At 52.5% G+C, this 27,722-nt stretch overlaps 1 protein-coding gene across 1 annotated transcript in view; it reads left to right on the top strand.

Annotated features, from left to right (window-relative positions):
* The first annotated feature begins 731 nt into the window (after positions 1 to 731).
* The window catches only part of Phactr3 (phosphatase and actin regulator 3), a 123,008-nt gene continuing 96,017 nt past the window's right edge, over positions 732 to 27,722 (top strand). The window contains 2 exon segments of the mRNA XM_013024328.1: positions 732 to 759; positions 762 to 842. Of these exon segments, the coding sequence (XP_012879782.1) occupies positions 732 to 759; positions 762 to 842 (109 nt within the window).

Below are 27,722 nucleotides of genomic sequence, written 5' to 3'. Positions count from 1 at the left end.
GAAGGGCAGGGCCAGGGACTCGGCCTTCCAGGGAGCTCGCCCTCGGGGTCTCCTGGCCTGCTCTGCGGGGGGAGGAGGCCTCAGGGGGAGGGGGGAAGGGGCCGGCCTGGCGGGGTGGGCGCCTGAGGCGGGGCCGGCCTCGCCCCCCACCCCCTGCCTGCGGTCCAGGTATTCCAGACCACGCCCATCGCCGCGTGACGTCACGGCCCTCGCAAAGCACGATGGGAGAATCCTAATGTTTTCCAACAGATGCTCCAAGAACAGCTTTCAGATTCAAGCAACTGACAGGGCAAAGATTCTCCGTTCCGCCCGTTTTCTTCCCGGGGGGGTGGGGGGTGGGCGGGGAGGGAGCCGTGCCCAGCCACCCGCGGACACCCCTCCGACCCCAGCACGCAATAAACACTGGCGAGAAAAAGTTTTCATTTCCTGGTTCAACTTTTCTTTTTCCTGGACTGTAGACTGAAGATCGGGGATACACTCGACTCAATACCCCGCGAGGCCGCGCACGCCGGGATGCGCCCGGCGGCCACCCGCTCGCCCATTGTTTCCCCGCCCCGAAGCCAGCCCGCGTCCTCGCCCGGCCGTCTCTTCTCGGGCCCGGCTTTCCTTTCCCCGTCGGGTTGGAGGACGCCCCTCGGCCCCTCGCCGTGACCTTGGCCGCCTCCACGCCGATGCGCTGAGCGCGCGCCGCTCCCTCTAACTTGGCCGGCGCCGCGCGCGCCGCGGGGCCCATGGCCGCGTCCGGGGACGAGAGCAGCTGCCTGTGTCGCGGGGCCGCTCGCAGAGCGACCCCAGCGTCCTCGCCGACGCCAGCGCCTCCGCGGACCCCCGGGAGAACCCAGGTAACAGCGGGGGCGGCGGGGCGGGTGGGGGAGGCGCGGCCGGAGGCGCGGGCACCGGGTCCGCGCGGGCGCGGGGCGCCGCGTTCCGGGAGCCGCGGCCCACGCCGGGCGCCGGGCCCGGCGGGCCCCCATCCGCGGCTTCCATCCCCGCGGCGCGGGGTGCGGCGGAGCCCTTTGTCCGGGAGAAGCCGGCGGCTCCCCGACTTCCGGGGCACCCTGCGGCGCCTGCTGCTCCAGGCGGCTTCGCGGTGTGTCCCCCGCGGAGGGGCTGACCGCCCCGGCCAGAGGCAGACGCCGGCCGCCTCTGCCCGACGCCCCCCAGGCTGGGGCCCCCGGCCCGGCCCGTTGCCCCGCCGCGCGGAGCAGAGCCCTGCCCTGCGGCCGGCACGCCTCCGGGCTCCCGACTGGGCTGGAGCGGGGCCTGCGCGCCGGGCGCACCCGCCGCCCCGGACAGGTGTGCGGGGCAGAGCTCCCCGCGGGGCGCAGGGCGTGGGCCCGAGCGGCCTGCCGGGATTTCACTCTGTGCATGCGGCCACTCCGCCGCCCTCCCTGGCAGCGTGGATCGTGTAGGTGATAACCGGTCACAAAGGCTTCTGTATGGCCTGATTGATGACTTTCTAGCGGGGAAGAAAGGCCTAATGGGGAGGGAGGGGGTGGGCTGTGTGCCGCCCCGTCACCATGGAGACGCAGGAAGCAAAGTGATCATTAAAACCTTTTTCTGCCAGAAGGCAATTTTCACTTCTTAGGGAGAAGTCTGAGCTTCTGAAATGTATCTTTCAAAAATAAAAAGAATCAAAGCTGGTGTTTTGGAGTCCGTGCTGGCTCCTGGTGAAGCACAATTCATCCAAAGATGCTGCCCTTAGCAAGGGCCCCCTTCCCCTGCGGACTTCTACCTCCGTGCCTCCCGGATGGGGCTGGGGATGCCCCGCACCCCGTGTCCAAGTGCAGCCAACCTAGGGCCTGCTTGTGGGAAGAGATTTCCCCAGTCTCGAGACCACACTGGAACGGCCCAGAAAGGCCCACTGAAGTCGGCTCAGCGGGTGCCAAGCCCTACTTGAAATTTCAAACAATCAACCCATGCAAGCCTGCTGAGACATCTTTGTTAGGAACAGTGACACTGTGTCATTGGGTCCCACTAAGGTGCTGGCTGGAGGAAATCCCTGATTTTTTCCTCGTGGGAGGACAAGTGAATTTCCTTGGAATTTCTAGGAGAGACTGCCATCATAGACCCTGGAGGAATTAATTAATCCTTCTGTTACTAATTGGGGACTAAGCACTCTTTGATGGATTGGTTCTCTCAGCGGTGGAGATTTACTTCCATGATTGTTCCAAGTATGGAAGTTGAATGACTCTCTTTTCTTTTCTCTCATTACATTTCTTTTCTTTTATTCTTGTGCTGGTAGCAGGGCTTGAACTCAGGGTCTGGGTGCTGTCCCTGATCTTTTATGCTCAAGGGCTGGTGCACTATCATTTGACCCACAGCTCTACTTCTGGCTTTTTGCGGGTTAGGAGTTTTAGAGATAAGTCTCAAGAACTCTTCTACCCAAACTGGCTTTGAACCAGGATCCTCAGATCTCAGCCTCCCAAGTAGCTAGGATTGCAGGGTAAACCACCAGTGCCCAGCTGTTTTGAATGGCTCCTGAAGAGATATTTCTCCCCATCACCCCTTTTGTCTCTCTAGCAGTGAAAGGAAGCGAATTTGAAATGGAAATTATGGAGGACTTAGCTTTGGGCTGTGAGTGGATGCTCCATGGGCACAGGTGGCTGTGAAGGGTTTGGCAGGTGTCTGTGGCCTGTGCAGAGGGGCAGAGGAGGAGGATGCCAGGATTAGGTTGTACCCTGGCAGGGGCCACACTGGAGTTCTTCTCTGGATCTAGCAGTCAAAATGATAACCAGAGAGTAGATGCCAGAGTTGAAAATCCAAGCTGCATATAAAAAAGTCCATGCCAGACAGGCCTGTAATCTTAGCAACTTCAGAAGGCGGAGATCTGAGGACAGTGGTTTGAGATCTGAAGATAGTGGTCTGAGCCCAGCCTGGCTGAGCAGGAAAGTCTTCGAGGCTCTTATTTCCAATTAACCACTAATAAAGCCAGAAGGGGAGCTGTGGATCAAGTGGTAGAGTGCTAGTCTTGAGGAAAACCAAAACAAAACAAAAAAGCTCAGGGACAGCACCCAGACCATGAGTTTAGGCCTGGGGACCAGCACCAAAAGAAAGAAAGGAAGAATAAATAACTGTGAGTTGTAAGGCCTTATCAGAGGGGCTTGGGAGTTTATAAATTTTGTTTAGCAGAGGAGTTGTGGTAGAAGTAGAGAGACTCTAGGTTGGAAGCTTCCTAGGGTCTTGAGCTAGCCCAGTAGGAAAGCTGGGTCTGGAAAGCTTGCACCCCTCTGTTGGTGGGACTCGCTCACTCCTTTGTGATGCATGACGTGCTTATCTTGAACAGGTGCAGTTTTAAACTCCATTCAAGTGGCTAGGAAGAGTCCCCCGCCCTCGCACTGCTTTGGCCCTTTCTTACAGTATGTGGCCCAGGCATTCCCAACAGTCTGCGTTTGGGTCAGTTATTGCAATACTCTCAGTCGTTTGTCCCCTAGATAGAGAAGTCTGAGCCTTGACCTGGCCTTCCAGGGCTTTCTCCGCCCCCCTCTACCAGCAGCTCTAACTCAGGACTCCAGCTCCGAACCCAGCTCTCCTGCTGGGCCATACAGCCAGATACTAAATAACTATGCAAGAACCACTAGACACTATCTCTATATGACATAGTTGCATTTACCCTTCCCTGCAGTATTTTTAATATCATTTTATTGTTAAGGTGAAGGTTTTGTCCAGAAGGGTTACCATTTTACAACTCAGGGGATGTGGATGTTTGTGTTTTGGACAATGTCACCCCTTCCTTCACTTAACACATTGATTTTCTCTTAGCCCCAACTCACAGCATTCTTGGGAGGTAGAGTAGGCTTTGGTGCCTCACTCTGTCTTTTCAGTGCTGCCCCTGGTAGGAGTTTAATGTCCCTGTTCTGGCTTTCCCTCCCCATTTATGCAGCATACAGGACGTCCCGTGTACGAGCCCCGGGCAGGTGGCCGGGGGGGGGGGGGGGGGGGGATGGTGGTGGTGAAGGGGACTCGCCACTCTGCCCGTCTCCATCCGTGGTCTCCATCCGCTCCTTCCTCTTAGCAGCCACATGCTCCACAGCATAGGTATTCCAGCGTAGCCAGCAGGTGTTCATGTTCCGCTTTCTGGCTTTAGCCCCATAGAGATCACGTGGAGATGAGCGCCTGGGCCTGGACTGTCTTGGGATCACTGAGAATTTCTTCTGGGTAGATGCCGGTGGTGGTTAGGATGTCTGCCTCGGGGGACCCACATTGTGGGTTGTACCTTCCTAGAAAGCAGACGCCTTGGCACTCCCTCCAGGATCTGAAGTAGCACCCTGAGATCACAGGACTTTGCTCTAGCAGGAAAGGTGATAAACGGTGTCGTGTAAACCTTGCGCCCCGTGCCTTCCTCCTGTGTGGAGCGTGGACTGCCTGGCAGCCTGCGCTCTCCCTCTCTGTTGTTCTAATGGGGTCCTGTGGGTGCCTCTCTGTGTCCCATGGCCTTGTTTAAAATTGAAAGTCCAAACAGACATCTGATGGCTTTCTCCTCCTGTGGAGTTCCTGCTAACCAGGGGACTCTCCCTCTCTCCCTCTCTCCCTCTCTCCCTCCCTCCCTCTCTCCCTCTCGCTGCCCCTGCCCTGGGCCTGGGCCTCTGCCCGCTGTATGCCACAGGCAGGCCCTGACACTGGCCTTGGAAGGGGCAGCGGCAGTGGTGACCCTTCCCGTTAGGTCTCCTGTGTCATCTCCACCCTGCCATGGACCCCTCCTCTGATGTGTGCTGCCCTCTTGGCTTCCTGGTCTGCGGTGCCTTTCCTTTTCCCAGGGTGTCCTGTCCAGCGGGCCTTGCCTGCTTCGTCCACTCCAAGGGGCTTGGCTGTCTTCTTGGTCCCCACACCCACACGCCAGGACAGTATTTCGTGAACCGTTGTTGGCAACACTGGGGCGTGAACTCAGAGTATGGTACTTGTCAGGTAGGTGCTCTACCACTGGGCCACACTGTCAGCCCTGCTTTTTTTGTCAGTTGTGGGGCTTGAACTCTAGGCTTGGGTGCTGTTCCTGAACTCTTTATCTCAAGGTGAGCGCTCTACCACTTGAGCCACAGCACTGCTTCTGGTTTTCTGGTGGTTTATTGGAGGTAAGGGTCTCACAGACTTTCCTGCCTGGTCTGACTTTGAACCTCGATCCTCAGATCTTAGCCTCCTGAGTAGCTAGGATTATAGGCGTGAGCTATTGGCGCCCTGCTCTTGGGAGATGGGTTTTTGCCATTTGCCAGGCAGGCACATAGATGACAACCCTGCTAGTTTATGACTCCCATTATGTGTGTATGTGTCACTATGCCCATTTTCACTCCATCAATAGCCTCTTGGGCTTTCCTACCCAGGCTAACCTTGAACTATGATCCTCTTTATCCTAACCTCCCATATAAGGATGGTGATAGACACCCTCCACTGCATCCCCGCTTTTGGTTGAAGAAAGCTCTTGTGTGCATACCCCAGGCTGGCCTCTATCTGCGATCCTTCCAATATCAGCCTCCCAAGAAGCTAGGATTACAAATGTGAGTCATTGTTTAATATGGGCAGCCATCACTGGCCTCTGGAAGCAAACACGCCCTTCCCCCTCCCAGAATTTCCATCCCTGTGCTGAGCCTGTGCCCACCCCCCACCCCGGACTGTCTTGAGTCTTCCTTCCTTCCCCTGCCCCCTGCAGAACAGACATTTCCGAACATAAGAACCGGTCTGCACTCTCCTTTGTGCCCAGCCCTTGAGGGATATCTCCAACCCATGGGTAGGCAGGTGGCCAGGGTAGACACAGCCACTGCCCTTGTCCAGAGTGGCTCTTTCTATGTGTATTTCTGGAATGTTCTGTTACTCTGTGGAGTCCCAAACTTCTCTCTCCTGGCCCCTTGTGAGTATCTACAGGTTTAACTAGCAGCAATTACCTTGTCAATGGCTTTGGGGTTATTGAAAATAAAAACTAGATGCTGTAAAAGTACAGTTTAAAGGCTCAGTGGTGTTTTACCTCATTATGGAAACCATCTCTAGGCACCAGTGCCTCACTTCTGTAATCCCAGCTACTCAGGGGGCTGGGTATGAGGGTTGTGGTTCAACTCTTATCCCCAACTAACTACCACAAAAGCCAGAAGTGGAAAGGAGGAAAAGGAACAGCAGGAGTAGCATCTTTTTGATCTCTGGCCCACCAGATAGCAAGAGTTTACCTGTGGTGTGACTGGCTGACCCCAGCTATCTGCACCTGCCCCTCTCCTCTCTCTTATAGGGATGATGTTTCTGCCCTTCCCACCTCCCAGCCCATGTTGGGACTCTCCAAATGTCTCTGCTCCTATTTTTCCAGCCTGACAGTGAAGCCTCAGTGGTTGTCTGTGAATGGGGCTGTTTGGCTGTAATGAGTTTGTCTACTTTGCAGGTGCGCCATGACTCTTAGTGAACAGAACTGGGGCAAATGAAGAGCTGGGACGCAGTTAAAACACTGGCAAGAGTAGGCAGGGGATATGGTAGAGTGGGGTGCTAGGCGGTATGCACAAACCAGCGTGTCCAGGCCCCCGTGGGAGGAGCATGGTGGGCAGGAATCTCATGGGAGCAGAAGAAGGAGAGGGTTTGTATCTTGGAGTGTTCCAGAGAACTTGAGACTTACTGTTATTGAATTTGAGAAGTGGGTTCTACTCCACATTCTAGAAACTTCTATATAGACTCTGAAGGAGCCTGGACTCCTGGGAATTGCAGAGCCACCTAGAGCTGGTCATCACCATGGTGGTTTTTTGTGGTGCTAGGGTTTCAGTTCAGGCCTTCCTGCTGCCAGCAGATGCTGTCCTACGTGAGCCACATCTCCAGCCCTTTCTGCCCTAGTTGCTTTTGAGATAGGGTCTCACTCACTCTCTGCCCAGGCTGACCTCCATTGCAATCCCCCTTCTTCTGCTTCAGCCTTGGTGATAGGTGTATACTACCATATCCAGCTTTTCCTGTTAGAGGGAGGCGTCTCAGGAACTTTTTGTTTTGTTCTGAGCTGACCTTAGACCACGACCCTCCGGATCTTGGCCTGTGGAGTAGTTAGGATCGCAGACGGGAGCCATCCGTGCCCAGCTCTGTCTTTGTTATCTGCTTCTTGCATCTTACTGGAAGGCCATTGCCCCAGATGGAGCACACATGGCTTCAACCCCATTGTCGGCCAGGCTGAGCAGCCTAGTGGGTAGATGTACAACACTGAGCTCCTATCAGGTGATCATGCAGGTGTGCCTGTGTCCTTCTGTCCCTCCGTGCTTCACCAGAATGTCAGGGCAGGGTTGATCCTCTGAAGGTCAGGCAAGGGGATGCAACAGGCAAGCCATCTGCAGCCATTGGAGGCCCCATGTTTAATGGGCGGGGCTTGTGTTTCTGTTAGGGAGACACATGGATTTGCTTGGCAAAACACCTTGTCTAATGGGCACAATATCAGTAGACTTTGACTTTGATGAATTGGCAGCATCCAGGAAACAAACCTGCCAGGAACCAAGGAGGAGGCAGGAGCTGTGGCATGTCACTAGACAATACGTACACACAGACACACACGCACACATGTGTTCATGTATGTGTATATGTATGTGTGTATGTATTTGATTCAGCACTGGGGCCTGAACTCAGAGCCTCACTTTCTCACTTGGCTTTTTCATTCAAAGCCGGTGCTCCACTTCTGGCTTTTTTTTTTTTTCCTGGTCAATTAGAAATAAGAGTCTTGGGGATGTTCCTGCCCAGGCAGGTTTTGAACCACAATTCTCAGATCTTAGCCTCCCTCTCTCCCCACCCCACCCCCCGCCATTTCCTGGAGTCATACACACACACACACACACACACACACACACACACACACACACACACACACACCCGTATATATAATTTTTAAAAAATTTAAGAAGTTGTACAAAGGGGTTACCACCCCCCCCCCCCATGGCATAGTGTAAGTACCATGCATGGGGATCAGCGTCACCTCTTTCACCAAAATCTCAGCCCCTTGAGAAGCTAGGACCACAAGCATGAGCCACAGCGCCTGGCTGATAAGTATTTTTGTGACATGATTCTGCAAGTGTTTTAAATGTCACACTTTTAAAAGTAACTATCTCAGTGCTCCTACTAATAAACTTCTGTTTTTGTTTCCAATATTTCTTGAAAATTTATATGCACCTATAGATAAAATGTTGGCCTTTAACTGATTAAAGTCAGAAGCCCCCTCCACTGTAAGCCTAGTAGAAAACTGGAGATGAGGTTTGGGGCAGAGGACAGAAGAGGCTTGGTTTCTCACAGAATCTGGAGTTGACTCATTTGTATTTCCTCCTCTTCCTTCCCCCCTCCATCTGCCTCTCCATCCCCCTCTTCTTCCCCATCCCTCCCCATCCCTCCTTCCTGTAGGAAGAGCTGGTGAGTGGGGGCGTGGCTTAGCACCTAGACTCACATCCAGATCTGTGACAATGAACGTTTTTCAGTCCTCATGTTACTATTACAGCTGAGGTTTTTTTTTTTTTTGTCTCAAGTCTTGGGAACAGGTGTGTGTGTGTGTGTGTGTGTGTGTGTATGTGTGTGTGTGTGTGTGCAGGTGTGTCACAGGTGAAAGGTGACACACAGTGTCAGGCTTTGGCATGGTGCCAGTGTTCTTGGATGCTGGGTGTCAGCGGGTGGCTAGGCTGGCACCCACTGCTAAACTCAACTCTTTTCTAGTCAGTGCCTCAGTTTCCTCCTCTATAAACCTCAGACAATGCGTGGCTTGCTCCTACTGCTGTCTGAGGCTGTTCTGAGGCCCACATGAGATATTTCAAGACTTCACTGCAGGCACATGCTTGTGAGAGGAAGCTGGTGGAGTGGGCAGCGCGAGGCCCTGGGGTGGCCGAGTTGGAGCTTTCTCATGCTGGGAGCTGTGGAGCCCCCTGCAGGCCGCCCTGCCCTCCGGCTCCACACTGGGGATGCAGATTCAAGGTCAGAGGTGGCCTTGACTACTGAGCCAGGGGGAAGCGGCTCCACTCCTCCCCGACGCACAGCTGCCTGCTTCTCCTCCTTGGCCCTCACTTTGCTCATCAGTGAGATAGGGATGAGGATGGGGTCATGAGCAGGAGGCTGCTGGGGTGGGTCCCATAGAGTGCTGTCGTCCATGGAGCTCTGTCCATGGGTCTGTCCATGGAGCTCTGTCCATGGATCTGTCCATGGATCTGTCCATGGGTCTGTCCATGGGTCTGTCCATGGATCTGTCCATGGGTCTCTCCATGGCTCTGTCCATGGCTCTGTCTATGGATCTGTCGATGATCTGTCCATGGATCTGTCCATGGGTCTGTCCATAGCTCTGTCCATGGCTCTGTCCGTGGATCTGCCCATGGAGCTCTGTCCATGGCTCTGTGTATGGATCTGTCAATGATCTGTCCATGGATCTGTCCGTGGATCTGTCCATGGGTCTGTCCATGGATCTGTCCATGGGGCTGTGTCCATGGGTCTGTCCATGGGGCTCTGTCCATGGATCTGTTCAGTTCATAGGTCTGTCCATGGGGCTCTGTCCATAGATCTGTCTATGAATCTGTCCATGGGTCTGTCCATGGAGTGCTGTCCATGGGGCTCTGTCCATGGGTCTTTCCATGGAGCTCTGTCCATTGGTCTGTCAGATCTCTCCATGGAGTGCTGTCTATGGATCTGCCCATGGAGTTCTGTCCATGGATCTGTCTATGAATCTGTCCATGGGTCTGTCCATGGGGCTCTGTCCATGGGTCTGTCCATGGGTCTGTCAGATCTCTCCATGGAGTTCTGTCCATGGATTTGTCCATGGGTCTGTGAATGGGTCTGTCCAGGGATCTGTCCATGGAGCACTGTCCATAGGTCTGTCCATTGATCTGTCTGTGGATCTATCTGTGGATCTGTCCATAGAGCTCTGTCTGGGTCTGTGGCATGGCCTCAAAGCTCAGGCAGCCTCAGGCATCTTCCCCAGGGGTGAAGCCAGGCCTCTAGCCATATGTCCAGCTCCCGGTCCTTCCTGCAGTGGCCACTGAGCCCCTCACGCCAGTCTTCAGACCGTTTCTGTGTGCTGCGGTTCCCCTCGTTTCAGTTCCAGCCAAGGAGAAGCTGACTCCTGCCTGCCTATTTTCTCTCCAAACTGGATTTGGCTACAGATTAGAAGTTTGGATGACAAGACACCTTGAGCCAGAAAAGCAGGGAGACCGACCAGGCCTGCCGGAGGTCCCTGGAGTGGAGGGATGCCCTGTTTGAGCAGGTAGCCCCCGATGGAGCCCAGCCCTCCCACAGGGAGCAGATGACCCTCCCCATGGTGTGTGTGCACACACGCGTGAGCACATGTGTATGTGTACGTGTGTATGCACTTGTGTGTGTATGTGGTGGAGTCCTCATTTTTTCAGGTCATTCCCTCTGGGGAGGTTCATGATGGAGTGACAGGCAATTGATACGATGGTGCCCGCTGGTCTCTGTGAACAAACACATTGCAACTGTATATCACTGGCCAAGCTCCCAGTCCTGTCCCCTGGCTGGGCCAGCATGGGTCCTCAAGGGTTGGTTCACTCTTGGGAAGGGCTTCTCAGACCCCAGTGTCCAGGCTGCGGGCTGCTCCTCCGACCACCTTGCTGCGCCCATGCTGGGGCTGGCCAGCCTGGGTGTCCTGGCTCCTGCTCTTTTTTCTGGTCACACCCCCTGCTCCTCCGGCTGCTTCTCCCTGCCAGGTCTGGAGGGGGTGTGGCACTCAGGACAAGGACACAGCCTTGTTGCAGGAGGCTGGCAGCCTGGTCTCAGGGCCGAGTGGCTGGGAACACATTCTCTTTTGGTACTCTCCTAGATTAGACGCTTAGCTATTTGGATTCAAAATCCCTCTGGGTGCAACTCCCAAGCTGAAAACAGTGCATGCTGACCCCTGGGAGCTGGCCCCCATCTCCCCGGCCCACGGGGAGCCTACGTCATTCTGGCGCCCCATCCTGTGGGACCCCCTTCACCTCTGCATCGCTCCTCGAGCCCCTCCCCATCTGTTCACAGGGTCCTTCTTTCTTTGTGTGCTCTGCCTACACCAAGGGTCCGTGCCCCTCACTCGGACCCTGGCACCCATTTGATTTGCAGGGCTCCGAGCTGACCCGAGCCCAGGCACCACCTCCCGTCCTCTGGGGACTCCAGAGCCGTCCTGGGGTTTAGAGGGGTGAGCAGGAGCAAGGCCGGCAGAGGGCCGAGGTGGGCAGGGGCTCAGCAGCGGCCCCGGCCAGCCATGCCCTCGCCCCATCTGACGGGTGCCATGCGAGTGGTTCACAGAAGCTTCCAGATCTCACTTAATTCTCCTCTGAACTATATTTAGAATTCTATTCATGGCCCTTACCCGGAGCTGATGTGAAAATGAACAGGAATCATTGGTGGGGAGGAAGACTGCCCCAGGCCTCTCCCCCGCAGGCCGCCCCTGCTCCAGGCTCCTGCCTAAGCCCACCTCACCCCTCTGCCACTCAGGCAGACATTGCCCTCGGCCGCCCCAGTGCTGTCCTCCCCATTACCCTGCTGGGGGTGGGGGCTGACAGGTGCAGATTTTACACGAGGGATCCCCGCTTGCCCTGAGCCATCTTTGCTGTATCGGGACTGGCCGGCGTGCTGCCGGGCAGACTCCTCTACCCTGTGGGAGCCCCGGTACCCCTCGGGGTGGGAGGGGTCTGTGTGTCTGGGGTCATGGGCCCGTCCGCGGTTGAGGGGCGTGGTCCAGGAGTTCTGAACGAGGACCTTCTTCTCTGTGGGCCCTCGTGGAGAATTTCACACGAGTGAGTCTGAACTCACCCCTGGAATTTGAGCTGGTCAGCCGTTCGGAAGCATTGATGGTTGAGTAGACATCACTGCTTTTGGTCCCTGTGGCAGTGGGATGGAGTGAATAGTGCAGGGGAAAGCAGACAGGCTAGAGGTCGCCACACATGTTGGGACTGGGGGTACTTACACTGTCCTGAATGATGAAAAAAGAGGCTCGGGGGAGCGGATGTTGGGAGAGGTCTGTCTGTGGTTGGCAGGCAGAAGGCCTGTGAGCAGGGAGGGTTAGCCATAGACACACCTTGGAGAAAAGCATCCTGGACAGAGGGAGTGGCAAGTGCAAAGGCCCTGAGAGTGTGCTTTGCTGTTGGAGGGTGAAGGACCCACCAGGCTGAAGCATAGTGAATGATGGGACAGTAGGTTTGGTTGGGATCCTGGGAAGGGACCCGGTGACCCTCTGAAGGGGATGGGGCTGATTGCAGAGTAAGATGAGAATTGGAGGCCCTTTAGTGAGGTATCACAGTGCCCCTTGCCCATTAGCAGATGCCTTTGAGGTCGGTGCCACGTCTTCCTGGACCACTGCTGCTTTGGCTGTGGCCATGATTCCAACATAGCCCGCAGGGTGGGCGGTGGACACCACATGAGGACTTGGAACCCAGTGCGCTGAGAAATACTTATGCCACAGAAACTGGCCAACATACATATGTTTCCCTCTACCACAGACGTTACCAACATCCCTCACCCTGCCAGCACCACCACCACAGGTACGAGCTGGGACCCCAGGACCTTGTCCTACACAGAATAAGCGCAGCCAGAGAATGGGCAGAGTCAAGCCCAGGTTACATCACGGTCCTCAGCCGAAGGATGCGTCCACTCCCAGCTGTCCATGCATTGGGTGGTGATTCTTGGTGCTTTTGGGGTATGGTGCCCTGCTGTCCACACGGTGGCCCCGAGAATGTGCCTGTGGAGAGGGGCGCCCTCCCCCCTCACTTCTCCCTGAAGTCAGTTTCCAAATGCCTGCGCCTCCAGCTCTGCTTTCAGGAGAAGGAAAGTCAAGATGGCGGTAGAGGCAGGTGAGGGGCGTCCTGAGGCAGAGTCTGCTGCATTTACAGAGAGGTTTGAGGCGCAGTAGCAGAGAGAGAGAGGAGCTGAGGAAGAACAAAGCGGTGCTGGCTGGCCGTGGGGAGGTGGTTGGGCCTGCTCGGTGCTGGCCAGTCTGTTCTCTGCTGTTAGGTCCTGGGTGGGGATGGTCTGTGTGCTGGGTGCTGTGCTCTGGGGCTCAGTGACGGGGACCAGGCCGTGCCTCGCCAGCCTCCATGGCTCATCTGTGCTCTCCTTTTGAAGAAGTGTCTTTGTCTGGCCTTTTTTCTGTTGTGCAGCAACCTACTGGAGATTTGGAATTGATAAGGAATAGAAACCTATTTGGCTCATGGTTCTGGGGGCTGAAAAAGTCCAGGAGTGTAAGGCCAGCGTCTGCTCAGCATCCGGCGTGGCCTTCCGGCTGCATCCCTCCACACAGCGGGGGCATTTCATGGCCAGACGGGTAGATGTGTGCGCTTCCTTTCATGAGAAAGCCACTCCCTGGATATACATTGATAGAGCCGCCTCTATTTGGGTGATGAGGTCACACCTCAAATGTCTTACTGCTCACCACTGCTCACTGGGGACCAAGTTTCCTACACATGAACTTAGGAGGACTCATTCAGACAATAGCTTGCTCACTTACTGCTCTGTCTCTGTATTATGTATCTGCATATCTATATATTTGTATATTTATGCATCTGTCATCTATCACCTACCAGTGAATCATCCGTCCATCCATCCATGCATCCATGCATCTGCCCATCTGTCCATCAGTCAATCCATTGATAGAACATTCATCCATCTATCCACACATACATACATCTTCCCATCTGTCCATCAGTCAATCGATTGATAGAATATCCAACCACACACACACACATCTACCCATCTGTCCACCAATCTATTGATAGAACATCCATCCATGCATGCATGCATTTACCTGTCTGTTCATCAGTCAATTGATAGAGCCATCCATCCATCCATCCATCCATCCATCCATCCATCCATGCATCTCCCCACCTGTCCATCATTCAGTTGATAGAACCATCCATCCATCCACCCATCCACCCATCCATCCATCCATTGATCCATCCATTTACCCATCCATCTATCCATGCATCTACCCATCTGTTCATCAGTCAATTGATAGAACCACCCATCCATCCATCCATCCATCTATCCATCCATCTGCCTGTCCATCCATGCTTGCATCTTCTCCTCTGTACATTGATCATCTGCCTGCCCACCCACAGTGATGCTTATTTTCCTCTACTGCCTTCTTTTGCATCCTTGCCTTGTTAGCATCTTGCCCCTCCTTAAATCCCCTAAATGAGAAGGAAGTTTCTACTTTTGAGGCTTCCACTTAGAAGTTTCAGACTCATACGTCCACTTGAGAACCTTGTCCTCTGGGTTCCATGCTTCCCTCCTGTTTTCTCTTCCCAAGATTTATTTACCCTCCTCATTTGCCAGGCGAAAGGTCCTTAGGCGTTCGGAGCTATAAGGGTCACCCCGGAGCGCCGGGGAAGAATGGGGCCAGTCACGGTGGTGACGAGAGAGACGCCTCTCGGCTGCAGCTTCCCCTGTGTCTGCTCTTGGCTCTCAGGCAAAGGCAGCTTTGTGCTCCTGGAGGACAGGCCCGCCATTGAGGCAGGCCAGGGACACGGTGGAATAGCAAGTGATGGCCAGAAACTGAAATCGGGCGTTTCAGCAAGTGAGCCGTGCTGGTTCCTGCAGATGAGTGCTGAGGCCCTGTGAATGGAGCTTTTGCCTGCGCAGGGCTGTGAACCGGGCCACGTGCAGCGGCTGGCACGACTCGGGGAGGAAGACTGGCCCCGTTCTCTCCCTGTTCTTCTGCTTGACAAGAGCAACAAAAGCAAAACACGCAAGGTGGGTAAGAGAACTGGTTCATTTTCTCCTGGTTTTTAATTGGCTCCAAGACCTGCCTGTGAATACGAATATTCTAGAAGATTCTTCACAACTCATCTTCAGGTGGACCAAATGGAGACTGGGTTTGTGGGAGAGTACGGGACTGAGGAGCCGAGAGCTGAGAGGAGAAGACACTGTGACCTGTTCTAGGCAGCTCTGTGCCCTTGGGCTTGCTCTTGGTTTTTCACCTCTGGGTCCAGCTAATGTTGGGTCATGACCCATCTTCACCTTTGTAAAGAGTCAGTCTCCAAACCAGGTGACAGTTTGAGATGGTATTACTTTCACATTGAATTTGAGGGGGACACCATTCAGGGGCCTCTGCCTGCTACAAGGGTGGGGCCGCCTGTCCCCTCGGACGAAAGGACTCTCACCATGGCTGCCCAGGCTGCTTTCTTCCTCCTTCTCTAGGGGTGCTCAGAACCACTCAGCCTCGCCAGGGCAGCCGTGGTGCCTCTTGGGGCCTGGCTCTGGCCCTGGGAGGTGGATCAGTCAGAGCTCCCTGGCAAGGGACCACCCACCCAGTGCAGGTTGGCCTGCCCTTGAAGGGAATGGACACAGGCCAGTAGCAAATGAGCCTTGGCACGATGCTCCCCGAGTTTCAGGCACACCGAGCTTGATCCAAGTTCCAATCCTGTCATAGGGAGCCTTTCTTCCTCTCCCTGTATGTTCTGGATTCCTCTCTGGCAGGCTCTCTCATCTTCCTGTGACAGCTCTTGGAACTTCCCGTTGATTACTTCCTTATAGTTTAGCAATCTTTGTGAGAAGGAAGTTTGCCAAAATGTGGGGGGAAAAATGGCACAGACCAGGAGTCTTGCTGATTGGCCTTGCCTGGATCATATGTTCAGCCCTGACCAATCAGAGACTAAACACAAGAATGGGGCCCTCTGATTGGCCACTGGGTTGCAAACCTGGACCTCTTCTTCTTTGTGGGATAGGTTAGCTCCATTCAAGCCACACACTGAATTGTAGGGGTGGAAGAGGTGGTCCCCAAAGGAAGGGCTATCCCAAGATACAGGGTGAGTGGAGGCGGGCAGGCAAAGCCCAGAGCTGTCCATCAGGTGAGCGTCCAAGAGTCAGTGCTGGCTGTGGCTCCCAGCTGCTTCTTCTTGGCCATATGGCTTCTGCCTTCTCGAGGAACCCCACCCCTATCTGCATATGTTATGGGTGAGTGTGTGTGCACATGAATGTGTGTCAGTATATGTGTGTGAGTGTGTATGAGTGTGTCCGTATGTGTGTGTGTGCACACGCATGCATGTTGGGGAGGAGCCCACCTTCCGAGTTCCCTCTCCTTTTCCTCTCTCCCTTTCTCAAAGCTCAGGCCATTCTATCCCGACACCCCTGCCTCCTCTTCCATTGCTCCTTTGCCATACTTTCAGGGATTCCTTACAAGTTCCCCCTCTACGCCACCCCACCCGACGACAGGCACTGGGAGGAGCCTGCTACTTCGTTCCCTGTGCCCCTGCCAGCAGCTGGAACAGCAGCTGGTATATTTTCAACCAGCTATGCTGCCTTGGACAAGTTACACAGCCACTCTGGTTGTGGGTCTCATGAATTGCTACTTAATCACAATGGTGCTCACTTCCCAGGCTGACTGTGATGCTGTGACACAGCTGTCACACTGGCGCTGGCCCCTGAAGTCTCTGTCACAGAGGGTGCACAGTTAGACTCCAGGAGCAACACCCTTGGTGAAGCTTTCCCACCTCTTAGCTTGGTGACTGTAAGCCGGTTGGCTGACTCCTCTGTGCCTCAGTTTCTTGTGGGTAAGGTGAGGCGGTGAAGCTGGTAGGTGAGGTTGTCACAGCCTGGCATGGGTTAGCATCATGGAGGTAAGAGCAGGGATTTCCGCACTCCTCACTGCTGTCCTCTGTGTTCCCAGAAGCATCAAGCTCCAACCTCTGGCAGCTCCTTCCTGTCTTAGGCGTGCAGCAGAGCCTGGTCCCTGTGCCGCCAGCCCCTGGGCCGCCTGGGGACTTCTGTGTCCCCACGGGGTGCTCCCCTCCCCACACCGTCACCCTGGGAGTCAGATGGCACATCACCAGGCCTCTCCCGAGGCCCCTGTGTGCCCTCATCTCACAATGGGCCACGGGTGAGGCTGTTATCCAGTGGTCCAGAGTGCCAAGACCACCACGCCCTGGGGTGAGTTAGTCACACCTCCCTCAGCCTGCCATCCAAGCAGAGGGACTGAGGCCATCCTCCACTGTTTCCCCTGCTCTGTGATTGGTTCTTGGATATGCATATCACTTAGATTCCACCAATGAGAGTCGTTTTCAGGACCTCAGTGGGCTTTTGGAAAGAGGTTTTTCTCCACAGAGCTCTCTCTGAGGTTCTGAATGGGAACCTGGAGCACCCAGTGCAGGGGCTGTCCGAGAATGTTTCTAGCTAGTTGCAGAAGAAAATATTGAATGTTGATTTCCTGATGGCTTTATTTGGAGCCTTGCCTCCAGTTTCGCATGGACCCAGTGTGTTCCTGGCTTTCGGGTTAAACACATTCCCCGTAAATTTGAGTGGGGTCCTACCATTTCCTGACTATTGGAGTTGCTTAGAGAAGGACACTTTGCCCAGACCGCAGACAGTGTTAAGGTGGGAGCCAAATGCCACTCCCTCACACCCCTGCCTTTCCTTCAAGCACAGCCCTTTCCCAGTGGGTCTCTGGGTTCCTGTCTTCCCCACCAGCCTCACTGAAAGTTCCTGGAGGCTTTCCAGTGTCTGAGGAGGATGTGGAGCTGATGGGGAGGGGAGGAGACACCTTGTGGGACCACTCTGCATCGGAAGGGCCAGCCGGGCCCCGCGCAGGGCGGGCTTGGCAAACCAGACTCATTTGCCGGTCCCTGGGGGCTCCTTAAGTCCCTGAGAAAGGTATTTTCAGAAGCTCCTGATGACATTTAATTTTAATAACGAGGCCCCCATGCCCACAACCGATTGCTTCCTGTGGCTTCAGACTGGTCCTGTGGCATCACTGGTCAGAGGTTAATGGAGAACATGATTCATTCATTATTCAAAGCGTGGAGATGGGAGATTCCTCCCCAAGCACAGCCCCTGTAACAGGTTAACCAAGAGGGTCCCAACCTCATCGCATGGTCAGTTTTCCTCAGAGTAGTTTTGAACCACTATGAAGTTGTTGGGAAATGTTTTCTTTTTATATGATGCCTTTGCTAGTGTTAACTATCCATAGCTCTCCCCTCTGGAGACTTGGGCTTCCTTTCTATGAAACACCCTTGACTCAGAGTGTATGAAGCCGTTGGAGTTGGTGATGCAGGTCGTCACTGATCTACTTTTACTTGTTTATTTGAAGACTGGAACTTTCAGTTTTTCCCTCCACCTCTGTAGGGCCAGGCTTGCAGGCGTGTGGCACTGTTCGGCTCCACAGGTGTGTTCTGACACTCACAGGCCAGGACTCTGACATCCATCTGAGAGTGGTTGTGTGGTGGCTGCAGGCATGTCCTCGGAAGCCAGACGGCCCATCCTTGTACAACCTGGTTGGGCCCCGGGGAAGCTGGAGCGGAAGGTATAGCCCTGCCTGTGTGGTGCCTACTTTGGGTTAATCCTGCTCTGCTTCCTGCATCCGGTATGGCATGGAAACACACCCAGCAACATGAGGACCCACAGACATCCCCTGGGGCAATGCATTTCTGCCTTGCCTCTGTTGCTTTGGCCCACCAGTGGCAGAGTGGAGCATTTTCAGAGACGTCTGAACCCTGGAGTCTAGCCTGCTTTTTCCCTGGTCCTCTGGCCCTAGACAGAAAAGTAACAGTGGCCCTGTACTTGGGCCCCTTTCTTGCTTTCCTGGTCTCTGGTTTACTATGGAGGAGCTCTGTGGCCCCCAGGGGACGTGTCGGGCCAGCTCTGGCGCGGTGGCATTTCTGACCCATGCCTCTTCCCCGAGGCCCATTCTGCCCTTTCTGTCTCAGAACAGATCTTCCCACATGGACAGGTTGGTTGGCTGTGTGAGCGTGCCCTTTAGTGACCCACATTTCCCGTTTGCCATGTCATCCCCACTTTCCCAGGGTGACGCTGTTGGACATGCCAGGACACCGAGCTTCTGGCTGCTGAAAATGCCATAGACTGCAGTCTCGATGGAAATGCACATCTGCAGTAGAGACATCACTGCTAGGATCGGTGCACACCACGTCCATCCTCACTCCCTGCGCTCTGTCCTCGGGCCAACCACTGGAGCCAACGCGGACAGATTTGAAGTGATTCTGAAAAAAAAGCGAACACACCAAAGCCAAAAGACATAAGTTGGGGAAAAGCCCAGTGACAGTGGAGAGCAAGTCATTCTTTGGGCAGGGCCACCCTCCATATTGTGCTTTTCATGGTTGATTAGGATGTTTCCCTGCCCTGTGGAGAAGTTGTGAAGGGAGGGTGGTTATGGGTCTAGGATGTGAGCAGTCCCCCCCTGCAGATCTCAGGAACCTGGCTCTTACCATGCTTTTCCTCCAGAGCAAAGAGATTCTCATTATTTTGTGCCCGTAGGATGAAAGGGAACTGAGGCCCTGGGAAGTGGGCCGTGTACCCATGGCCACCGAGCTAGGCTGTGATGCCAGGATACCTTGTCTAAGACCCCAGGAGTGTGAGCTTCGGTGTTCATGCTGCCTCCCTACCAGGGGGTCCTTGGAGCAGGAGGACCCGCACTCACTTCTGCTGCCCTCACCAAGAACCCTTATTGGTGTTTGATGGTATTTTATTATTATTGGTGTTTGATGGTATTTGACAGTGGAAGGTCTGCTACACGAGTCAAAACAAAGCCTTGCGTGGGCAGGGCCAATGCCCAGCTTGGTCTACACACCCATGTCTTCCAAAGAGTGGAGTTTAATGAATGATCAGTGAGTAGGCAGGTGTAGATGGATGGGTGATGAACAGGTAGATGGTTGGATAGCTAGGTAGATGGCAGATGGATGATGGATAGATGATGGGTGAATGGATGGTGGATGGATAATGGATGGAGAGGCAGCTGGGTGGATGATGGGTAGGTGGATGACTGGTAGTAAACAGATGGGTTTCTATCTAGATGATGGCTGGGTGATGAGTGGATGGGTAGATGGATGGATGATGAACAGAGGGGTGGATGAATGGCTGATAAATCGATTCAGTAGATTATGGATGGATGGTGGGAGGAGGAGTGGATAGGTGGATGATGAATGGGTGGATGGGACAAATGGATGGGTGGACACATGGATGATGGCTGGGTGATGAGTGGATGGGTAGATGGATGGTGAACAGAAAGGTAGATGCATAGATGATGAATGGATATGCAGAGATATGGCTGGATCATGGGAGGTTTCCATGGGCATGTGATTGATGGATGGATGGGTACTAAATGGATGATTAGACAGGTAGATGATGGGGGTAAGATAGTGACAATGTCTCTTGAGAGCCTTTTGATTGTGGGCCTGTCTCAGAGCAAGGCTGGAGATTCGATGGTCAGGGCCAGGCAAGCATCAATCAGTCCTGGGACAGTAGCCACCTTGCACTCCCTCCCTCCTGAAGAGGGTCTGGCCCCAGCTGGTTGTAATCAAGTGGGGACTGAGCACAAGGTTGCCAGCTCTGTGAATTCTAGAACTTGACAGTCTACTGTGTGAAACTCCCGGACTCTTTCAAAATGCTTGCTCTCCATTCACATTACAAAAAAGTCTGATGGCTGTCAGTATACTTCTTGACTCAGCGTTGTAGAAGACAGATGAGAAGAGACTTGACAAGCGGAATGACAGAAGGAAACAGTCATTGTGAGCAGCCAACGTGACATGTGCATCAGGTCAATCAGAGAGAAGGCAGTGTGGTGAGAAGTTAGGCCTTATCTCTAGCGAGATTGCCCATGGTGCCTCCACTTCAGGTCTCAGAGGAGGGCAGAACAGTAAGGAGGATGCGGGAGATTGCAGCATAGTAACTGTGGGGGAAATGCTGACAAATGCAGTTGTGGCAAGAACATCTTAAGTGTGTCTTTGGAAATCAAGCATGTGGTTTCCCAGTTCTAAGAATGCAACAAAATGTTTGCACATGGTAAGAACTCATACCTAACTTATGGTATTATTCTCTTAAATCCTATCTATCATGTATGTATGTATGTATGTGTCCACCTATTATATATCAGCTATTTATCACCTACCCATCTGTCATCTATAATATATCTACATATATTTACGTATTTGTATGCATAGATGTCAATGCAAAAAATATGGATATTTACTATTTTTGTTGTTGTTGGTCCTGGAGCTGAACTCAGAGCCTGGGCACTGTCCCTGAACTGTGCTCAAGGCTAGTGTTCTACCACTTGAACCACAGGTCTACTTGCAGCTGTGTTAGTAGAGATAAGGGTCTCATGGACATTCCTGCCTTTGTTGGCTTCAAACCACAATCCTCAGATCTCAGCCTCCTGAGTAGCTAGGATTACAGGTGTGAAACAGTTACCTGGCTGGATATTAACTTTTAAATATGCATATAAACCTATAATGTATGTAGATATGTATTTATATTAATCTAGATTCGCTAGTAAAATACTATATCACTAATCAAGATTTATCAGAAGGAATTGGCTCATGAGTTTGGAGACTGAGAAGTTCCAGCACTCAGCAAGCTAAGGACTCGGGTGCTGATGAGACTGAAAATATGAGAAGTAGGAGAACCAATGGCAAAACTTTTAACTGGAGTCTGAAGAAGACCAAAATACCAACTGGGGCCAGCAGCTCATGCCTGTAATCCCTGCTGCTTAGCAAGCCCAAATTGGGAGGATCATGGTTTCAAGTCAGCCTGCGCAAAAAGTTCATGAGACTCCATCTCAAAAGCAAAGGCTAGGAGGCATGGTATGCTCCTCGCATCCAGTGACAAAGAAAAGCATAAATAGGAGGATCACAGTCCAGGCTGACCTGGGCTAAGAGTAAGATGCTTTTTCCAATAACAGCCAAAGCAAAAAGGGGTGACGGAAGGCCTGGCTCAAGTGGTAGAATGCTGACCCAGCAATTGTGAGACAGAGTTAAACACAGTGCCACCAAACAAACAAAAAGCAAATAGAAGACTGATACCCCTGCTGGAAGTTACTTTGAGGAACACAGAGAGCCTCTCATATTCTGTGATCCTATTCAGAACCCTGAGGACAGACAAGGCTGCCACATGAGGGAGGGTCACAGGCTTTACTGAGCCTTTGGATTCCAGTGTTTGCAGGTGGTGATCAGCAGTGGTGGTCACAGGTGATGGCTGGCAGGTGTTGGTTGACGGTTAGTGACCAGCAATGGTGGCCAGCAGTGGTGATCGATCACAGGTGGTGGCCGGCAGGTAGTGGTTGGCGGTTGGTAACCAGTGTGTTAGCCGACTGGTGGTCAGAGGTGGTTGTGGGGGACATCAGCACCTGGAAAGGAGCAGTCAGCACAAGCGACTCAGACAAGTACTACCTAAGATCCCGCCTTTTCTGGCTTTTGGGTCTTTTGAGGGTACTATATTGGATAGTTTTCTTGGCTATTTATTTGCTCATTTGTTGGATGGCTCTTTGTTTATTTCTTTTAGGCTTTCTTAATTCTGATTAGAGAAAATTTATTACTGAAAACACAGATTCTTGCTCCACTCCCCAAAATAAATGTGGCTACATTTTCGTATTTCTTATATAGGGATCATCCGGTATACACTCTTATTAAATGAATATTAAGGGCTCCTGCACACTGCTCAGGATTCTTGAAACCAGATGCTCTAGAATATGAACTTGGTCTGCTTGTGTTGTTCCCAGAAGAAATGACTCTGTGACTTTTTGCTAATTGCTTTTTTTGCACTTATCTCTAGTAAGTCCCTTCCTTCCTTCCTTCTTTCCTCCTCCCTTTCTCTCTCCCTCCCTGCCTTTGCTCTGCTGGCTTCAAACAACAATTTCCCCAATCTCCACCTCCTGAGTAGCTAGGATTAAAGGAATGCACCACTTTGCCCAGCTTCTGATGAGAAGCAGGATCCCAGTGTCAGAGAAATGGCAGTTGGAACCCAGCAGTTCCCCAGCATATTGTGCATTCACATCATAGCAGCACACGTTCATGTGGACAGGAGGGCTCTGCACATGGAGATAGCTCTCTGATGAGCCTTGAAGAACTTAATTCTTTCATGAGCACCAGAGATCAGAGCAGGATGGCAAAATAAGTCATACCGCACCCAAGCATTCACTGTGCGCACTGGGGGAATGGTGTTTTTCTCCTTATTTATGATATTTGTTCCTTCCCTTGGGAACTGTTTACATCCGATCCTGTAATTGCTTTAAAATTTCCTCAACTTCTCAGCCTGGGACAGGGGAGGGATTCAGCAATTATGCTGTTATTATTTTAGCATCTTGATTTAATGGGATAACTGGAATGTTGTCCTTTGCTAATAGGTTTTGTCCATTTTTAAAAAACAATTCTGTATACCACTCTGCCCTTGCTCCAGGAGAGCAGACGTTTGCCTCCATCTTCACAGGGTAATTAGACTCTAAAATTAGAAAGCAAACACTGCATGCTAAGATGCATCTAAATAAAATCCCAGTGGGAGAATTCCTTTTTCTTGGCAGTACAGGAGATTTGGGCGCACGCCTGATAGAGCAGAGAGGCTAACGGGAGTGGGGACGGCTCATGGCACGGCGTGGCTGGCCGAGGGCAGAGACGAACTCGAACTGACACAATCCTTGGCTAAAAATACTTGACTCCAAAAGGAAAGGGGGCTGGGCACAGAAGCCTTCTGCTTACGTCCTCCACAGTCACAGTTTGGGTATTCTCTGAAGGGAGCACCCAGCCTGTGTCCAGTCCCATGTCCTGAGGCCTGGAGGCCTCCTAGAGTATTCCTGGCTCTGCTAGAGGGCAGGTGGGGTCAGCAGCTCAGCACAGGAGCCACATCCTCTTCTCTGCCATCAGCAGACCTGGAAGGTTCCAGAGCAGTCCTGTCTACCTGTCCATCCTACTTTTTTTTTTTTTTTAAAGTAGTGGGGATCACACTGAGGGCTTTGGCACATGTCAAGCAAACCCTCTACCAGAGCTGGACGTTCCAGTCCCCAGCCACTGAAAGTCATGAAGCCATGGGAAGCTTCTAGGCCAGTGAAGTGGAAAAGGCTCCTTGTGATGTGGGAGTTCAGCCGGTGCCTGCCAGGAGCAGGCAGCTCTCGGGGCCATGGAGCCCTGAGAAGCACAGAAGACAAGGCCTCCCTCCTGGTGAGAGTGCTGGTGGGTGCCACCAGCTCATGGCCGGCAGCAGGTGGGTGCAGGGCTGAGCTCCTGTGTATCTGCTTAGTAGCAGAGGGCAGAATAGTTTTGCATTAACTCTCTGCTCTGTTACAAAGGGAACGCACGGCATCTGTGACCTCGGTTGCTCAGTGTCAACCCCATCTCCTCTTTTCCTGCCCACCTCCTCCCACGTTCAAGTCTGGGCTCCACACCCGGAAGGAACTGGTCTGCCTTGTTCCCAGCTGGGACTGTAGGATCTAGTCCAGGGCACCGTGTTTAGCAGACAGTGTTTCTGCCAGACTGAGGCTGCCTGTCTGCTCTGAAGAGTGTGCAGAGCCTTGCAGGACTGTGTGGGGGTCCTCGGGCTCACCCTACAACTCCAGCCGGCACTGTCCTGCCTCACCCACCCATGGTGTTCCTGCAGGTGTTGGCACAGTTGTTGTTTGCTCCTCCTCTTCCTCCTCCTCTTCCTCCTCCTTTTTCTCCTCCTTTTCCTCCTCCTCCTCCTTCCTTCTTCCTCCTTCTCCTTCTTCTTGCATGGTCTGATTCTCTAGGCAAGACCTCCACAGTCTGGACTGCCACCTGTTCCCAGAGGACAGGAGTATATTATTTAGAAGAACAGTATTTTTATGACTCAGGAAGGAAGACCTCTTCCCAGCCCTCTCCTCCACCAGTGGCTCTTCTTTGTCCCTGTCACAGTCTCAGCTCTAATTGACCCTCTCAGGCCACCATAGCCAAAGTTCACCCTCTCCTCCGGAGTCAGGCACTGCCTGACCTCCTCCTCCTTTACTTCTGAGTTCTCTTGTCACTATCTGGACATGTATTAGTTATGCAGGATTAAATGTTGCTTATGTTGCATGTAAACATACACAATGATAGCTGTTTGTCCTTGTGTGCGCACGTGTGTGTGTGTGTGTGTTTCAGTAAAACAGTGGGTCTGTGTTTTAATGGAAATGTAGAGCACTGTGTTTTATGTGGGAAGGTTTTTGTTGAAATAGCCGTTGCCAGGACCTAGCACACTGCCTGCACAGTGACTGATCGATGAATGGAAGCATCTTTCTTCTCTGGCAGCAGCGCCAGGCTCCTGCCACTGTGATTGCTGTTGTTCAGGCTTTGCTAGTGACATAGAGTCTACGGCCCAGGTGCTCAGCGAGTGGTGGTTTGAGGGTCTGGGCATCCCGCAGTGTAGGGGAGACACAGACAGGCCCCTCCCTCGGGCTTGGCCCGCACTGCTGCGGTATGGAATGTTCCAGGCTCATGGCTGCCCCATGATCCCCCGTGGAGAAGCCCTTCAGTTGAGGGAGGTACTACGGCGTGGCCAGTGGAAGGGTGGGTCCCGTTGTCCCATCCAGCTCAGCCACATTGGCTTAGGAGTTTGATAAAGAGAAATGTGACTCCCCCCAGAGCTTGTATGCCACGTAATTGCTGTTTACCTGAGTTTCAGAATTTTCTCCCCGTGACTTCTCATTGTGTGTGCGTTTACACATATGTATGGAAGACGAATGAGAGCGCGATGTTGTGGCGAGCGATTAGGAAAAAAAAAAACACCCATGTATGAAATAGCCGTAAGAAGTCACGGTGGCAGTGGTTAGGGAAGATCAGCTCTGTTCAATGCCTGGTGCCTGGGGATTCTCTTGCAAAGATGTGGAAAAGTGTATTGGTATTTCCCCTAGATCTTGCATATAGTTCGTGTTCACTGGAGGCTCAGTTGTGTGGTATGATACGACTCTGTGGCGTGATAGTAGACACCTGGGGTTTCACTGAAGGTCTCTTTGTACTTGCCCCGCCCCTTGCTAAAGCATCAGCCAGTCAGGGGCATGGTTGGAAATGCTGATTACAGCTCAGAACACAGGAGCCATTACCAATGGATTGGTGAGAACTGTTTTTTGTCTCCCCCATCCCTCCACAGTTTATGATTAAGTCACAGTCTGTGGCGCCTTTTCTGTAGTCCACAGGTGTCACTGGTGAACAGGGAATGTGCCTTCCACACGAGGCACTAATCCACGTGTTAACAATATGAAACAAAGAAATTCCTTCATGTGTTCAGAAACAAAGCCTTCATGATACGCTTCACGATATTGTGAAGCTTCCTGTTTTATATTTTTTTTCTTAGGGTCAAAAGGTAAGTTTGGCACATCAGTGAAAGCACAGGTGAATAATTTATAAGTGTGCACGTATTTTACTTTTATGGGTATAGAAATAGATGTAAAGGGACCCAGGAGGGATTTTCCTCTGGCCACGAACAAAAACATCCAACTATAAATAATGAAATACTAGGCTCCGAATACAGAATAATATTTGCAATATAAGATGAAATGTGCATTCTTCTTAAGCCATTGTTTTCTAGGGCAGGATTCTTAGAAATCTGTATTTCCACTGCCAAACAAAGGAAGTAAAGAAATATTTATGCATCAAAAGAATCCTTATTTTTTTTTAAATCAGGGAATTCCAAGCAGGGCTGTTTGATGACACTTGCATTTTCCTCTAAAATTAATAATGCATATGCCTCATCCATGGCACACACCTCAGGTTTCTATGAAGAATTGCATCTATAAAGTTCTGTGTTCTTACGGAAGACATCAACAGCTATCTTCTGTCTTTGGCATGATGAGGACTGTTCCTGTGGTGGGAGGTGAGGGAAAGCACATCTTCTCATTAAAGTAAGACACTGGCGTTCTGCAACACAGTCCCATCCAACGCGAATGGAAGCCGCAGAATATTGTGTCTACCAATCTGACTGGCGGAAACCACGATGGCGCCATGGTGAATGTAGCTAAGGGATGGTGACGGGGCACACACTCTGGGCACTCAGTGCCTGGCTGTGTGGCACAGCTCCTGCAGAGAGAAGCCCTACAACCCTATAATTCTTCGCCACTCTGCGCATTTCTCCTTTGCCTGGACAATCTCATCCAGGAACAGCAGGGACATCTTCAAGAACCTTTGTTTTTTTCGTTTGAGTAGCAGTCAGTCAGTCGGCCAGCAGGGACTGAATGTCAGTCCAGGGGTGTGAGGCGTCCACACTGGAGCCAGTGGGGTGTCCTGCATGGAGCACTTGCAGAGATAGGAAGACAAGGGGTGACTGCAGAGGCTGGAACTCCTCGGATAAAGCTTTGTTCCTTACTGGGTTTGACGATTGGAAACATACTTATTTTATTGATTTTGTTTCCTAAAAAAAAAGAAAACTTATCTTAAGCAACTGTGTCAAGGTAGTAATAAGTTGATAATTCTGGCTATTGGTATTTATTTCTCTGATCCCCCCCTCTCCCTCCCTCCCTCCCTCCCTCTCCCTCTCCCTCTCCCTTTTTCCCTTCCCCCTGTTCCTCTGTCCCTCTCCCTCCCTCCTTCCCTCCCTCTCCCTTTCCCTCTCCCTCTCCCTCTCCCTCTCCCTTTTTCCCTTCCCCCTGTTCTTCTGTCCCTCTCCCTTCCTCCTTCCCTCCCTCTCCCTTTCCCTCTCCCTCTCCTTCTCCCTTTCCCTCTCCTTTTCCCTCTCCCTCTCCCTCCCTCCCTCCCTCCCCCCTTTCCTCCCCCTGTTATAATTGTTGAAAAGACATGAACCCCTTTGGACTGCATTCTTCAGAGTGGCGGTGATTTTCATATCAGAAAGCAGAATAGATTGATTTGAATGACTTTTATAAAACTTGTTCTCAGACTGACCAACCCCTAGCTTTTCTCAAAAGGCCAATCCTGTAGTGATATCCAGTCAAACCGGACTTCATGGGAATATCTTTAATTCACACTCATTTGGGAAAGGAAGTTTTGCTGGTGGTGATTCCTGGTAGTTAGCATTTCCCTTTTAGCACTGGGGAAGTTCAGTCCTGCCTCCAGCCTGCCTCCAGCCTGCTCTGGCTGCTGGGAAGTCACCACCGACCTCACCAGCCTTCTCCTCCT

The sequence above is a fragment of the Dipodomys ordii genome, unplaced genomic scaffold (genome assembly GCF_000151885.1).
Source record: "Dipodomys ordii isolate 6190 unplaced genomic scaffold, Dord_2.0 Scaffold75, whole genome shotgun sequence".
Classification (NCBI taxonomy): domain Eukaryota; kingdom Metazoa; phylum Chordata; class Mammalia; order Rodentia; family Heteromyidae; genus Dipodomys; species Dipodomys ordii.
The sequence above is the reverse complement of the archived record's forward strand: the minus strand, read 5'-3'. Positions and strand labels throughout refer to the sequence as shown.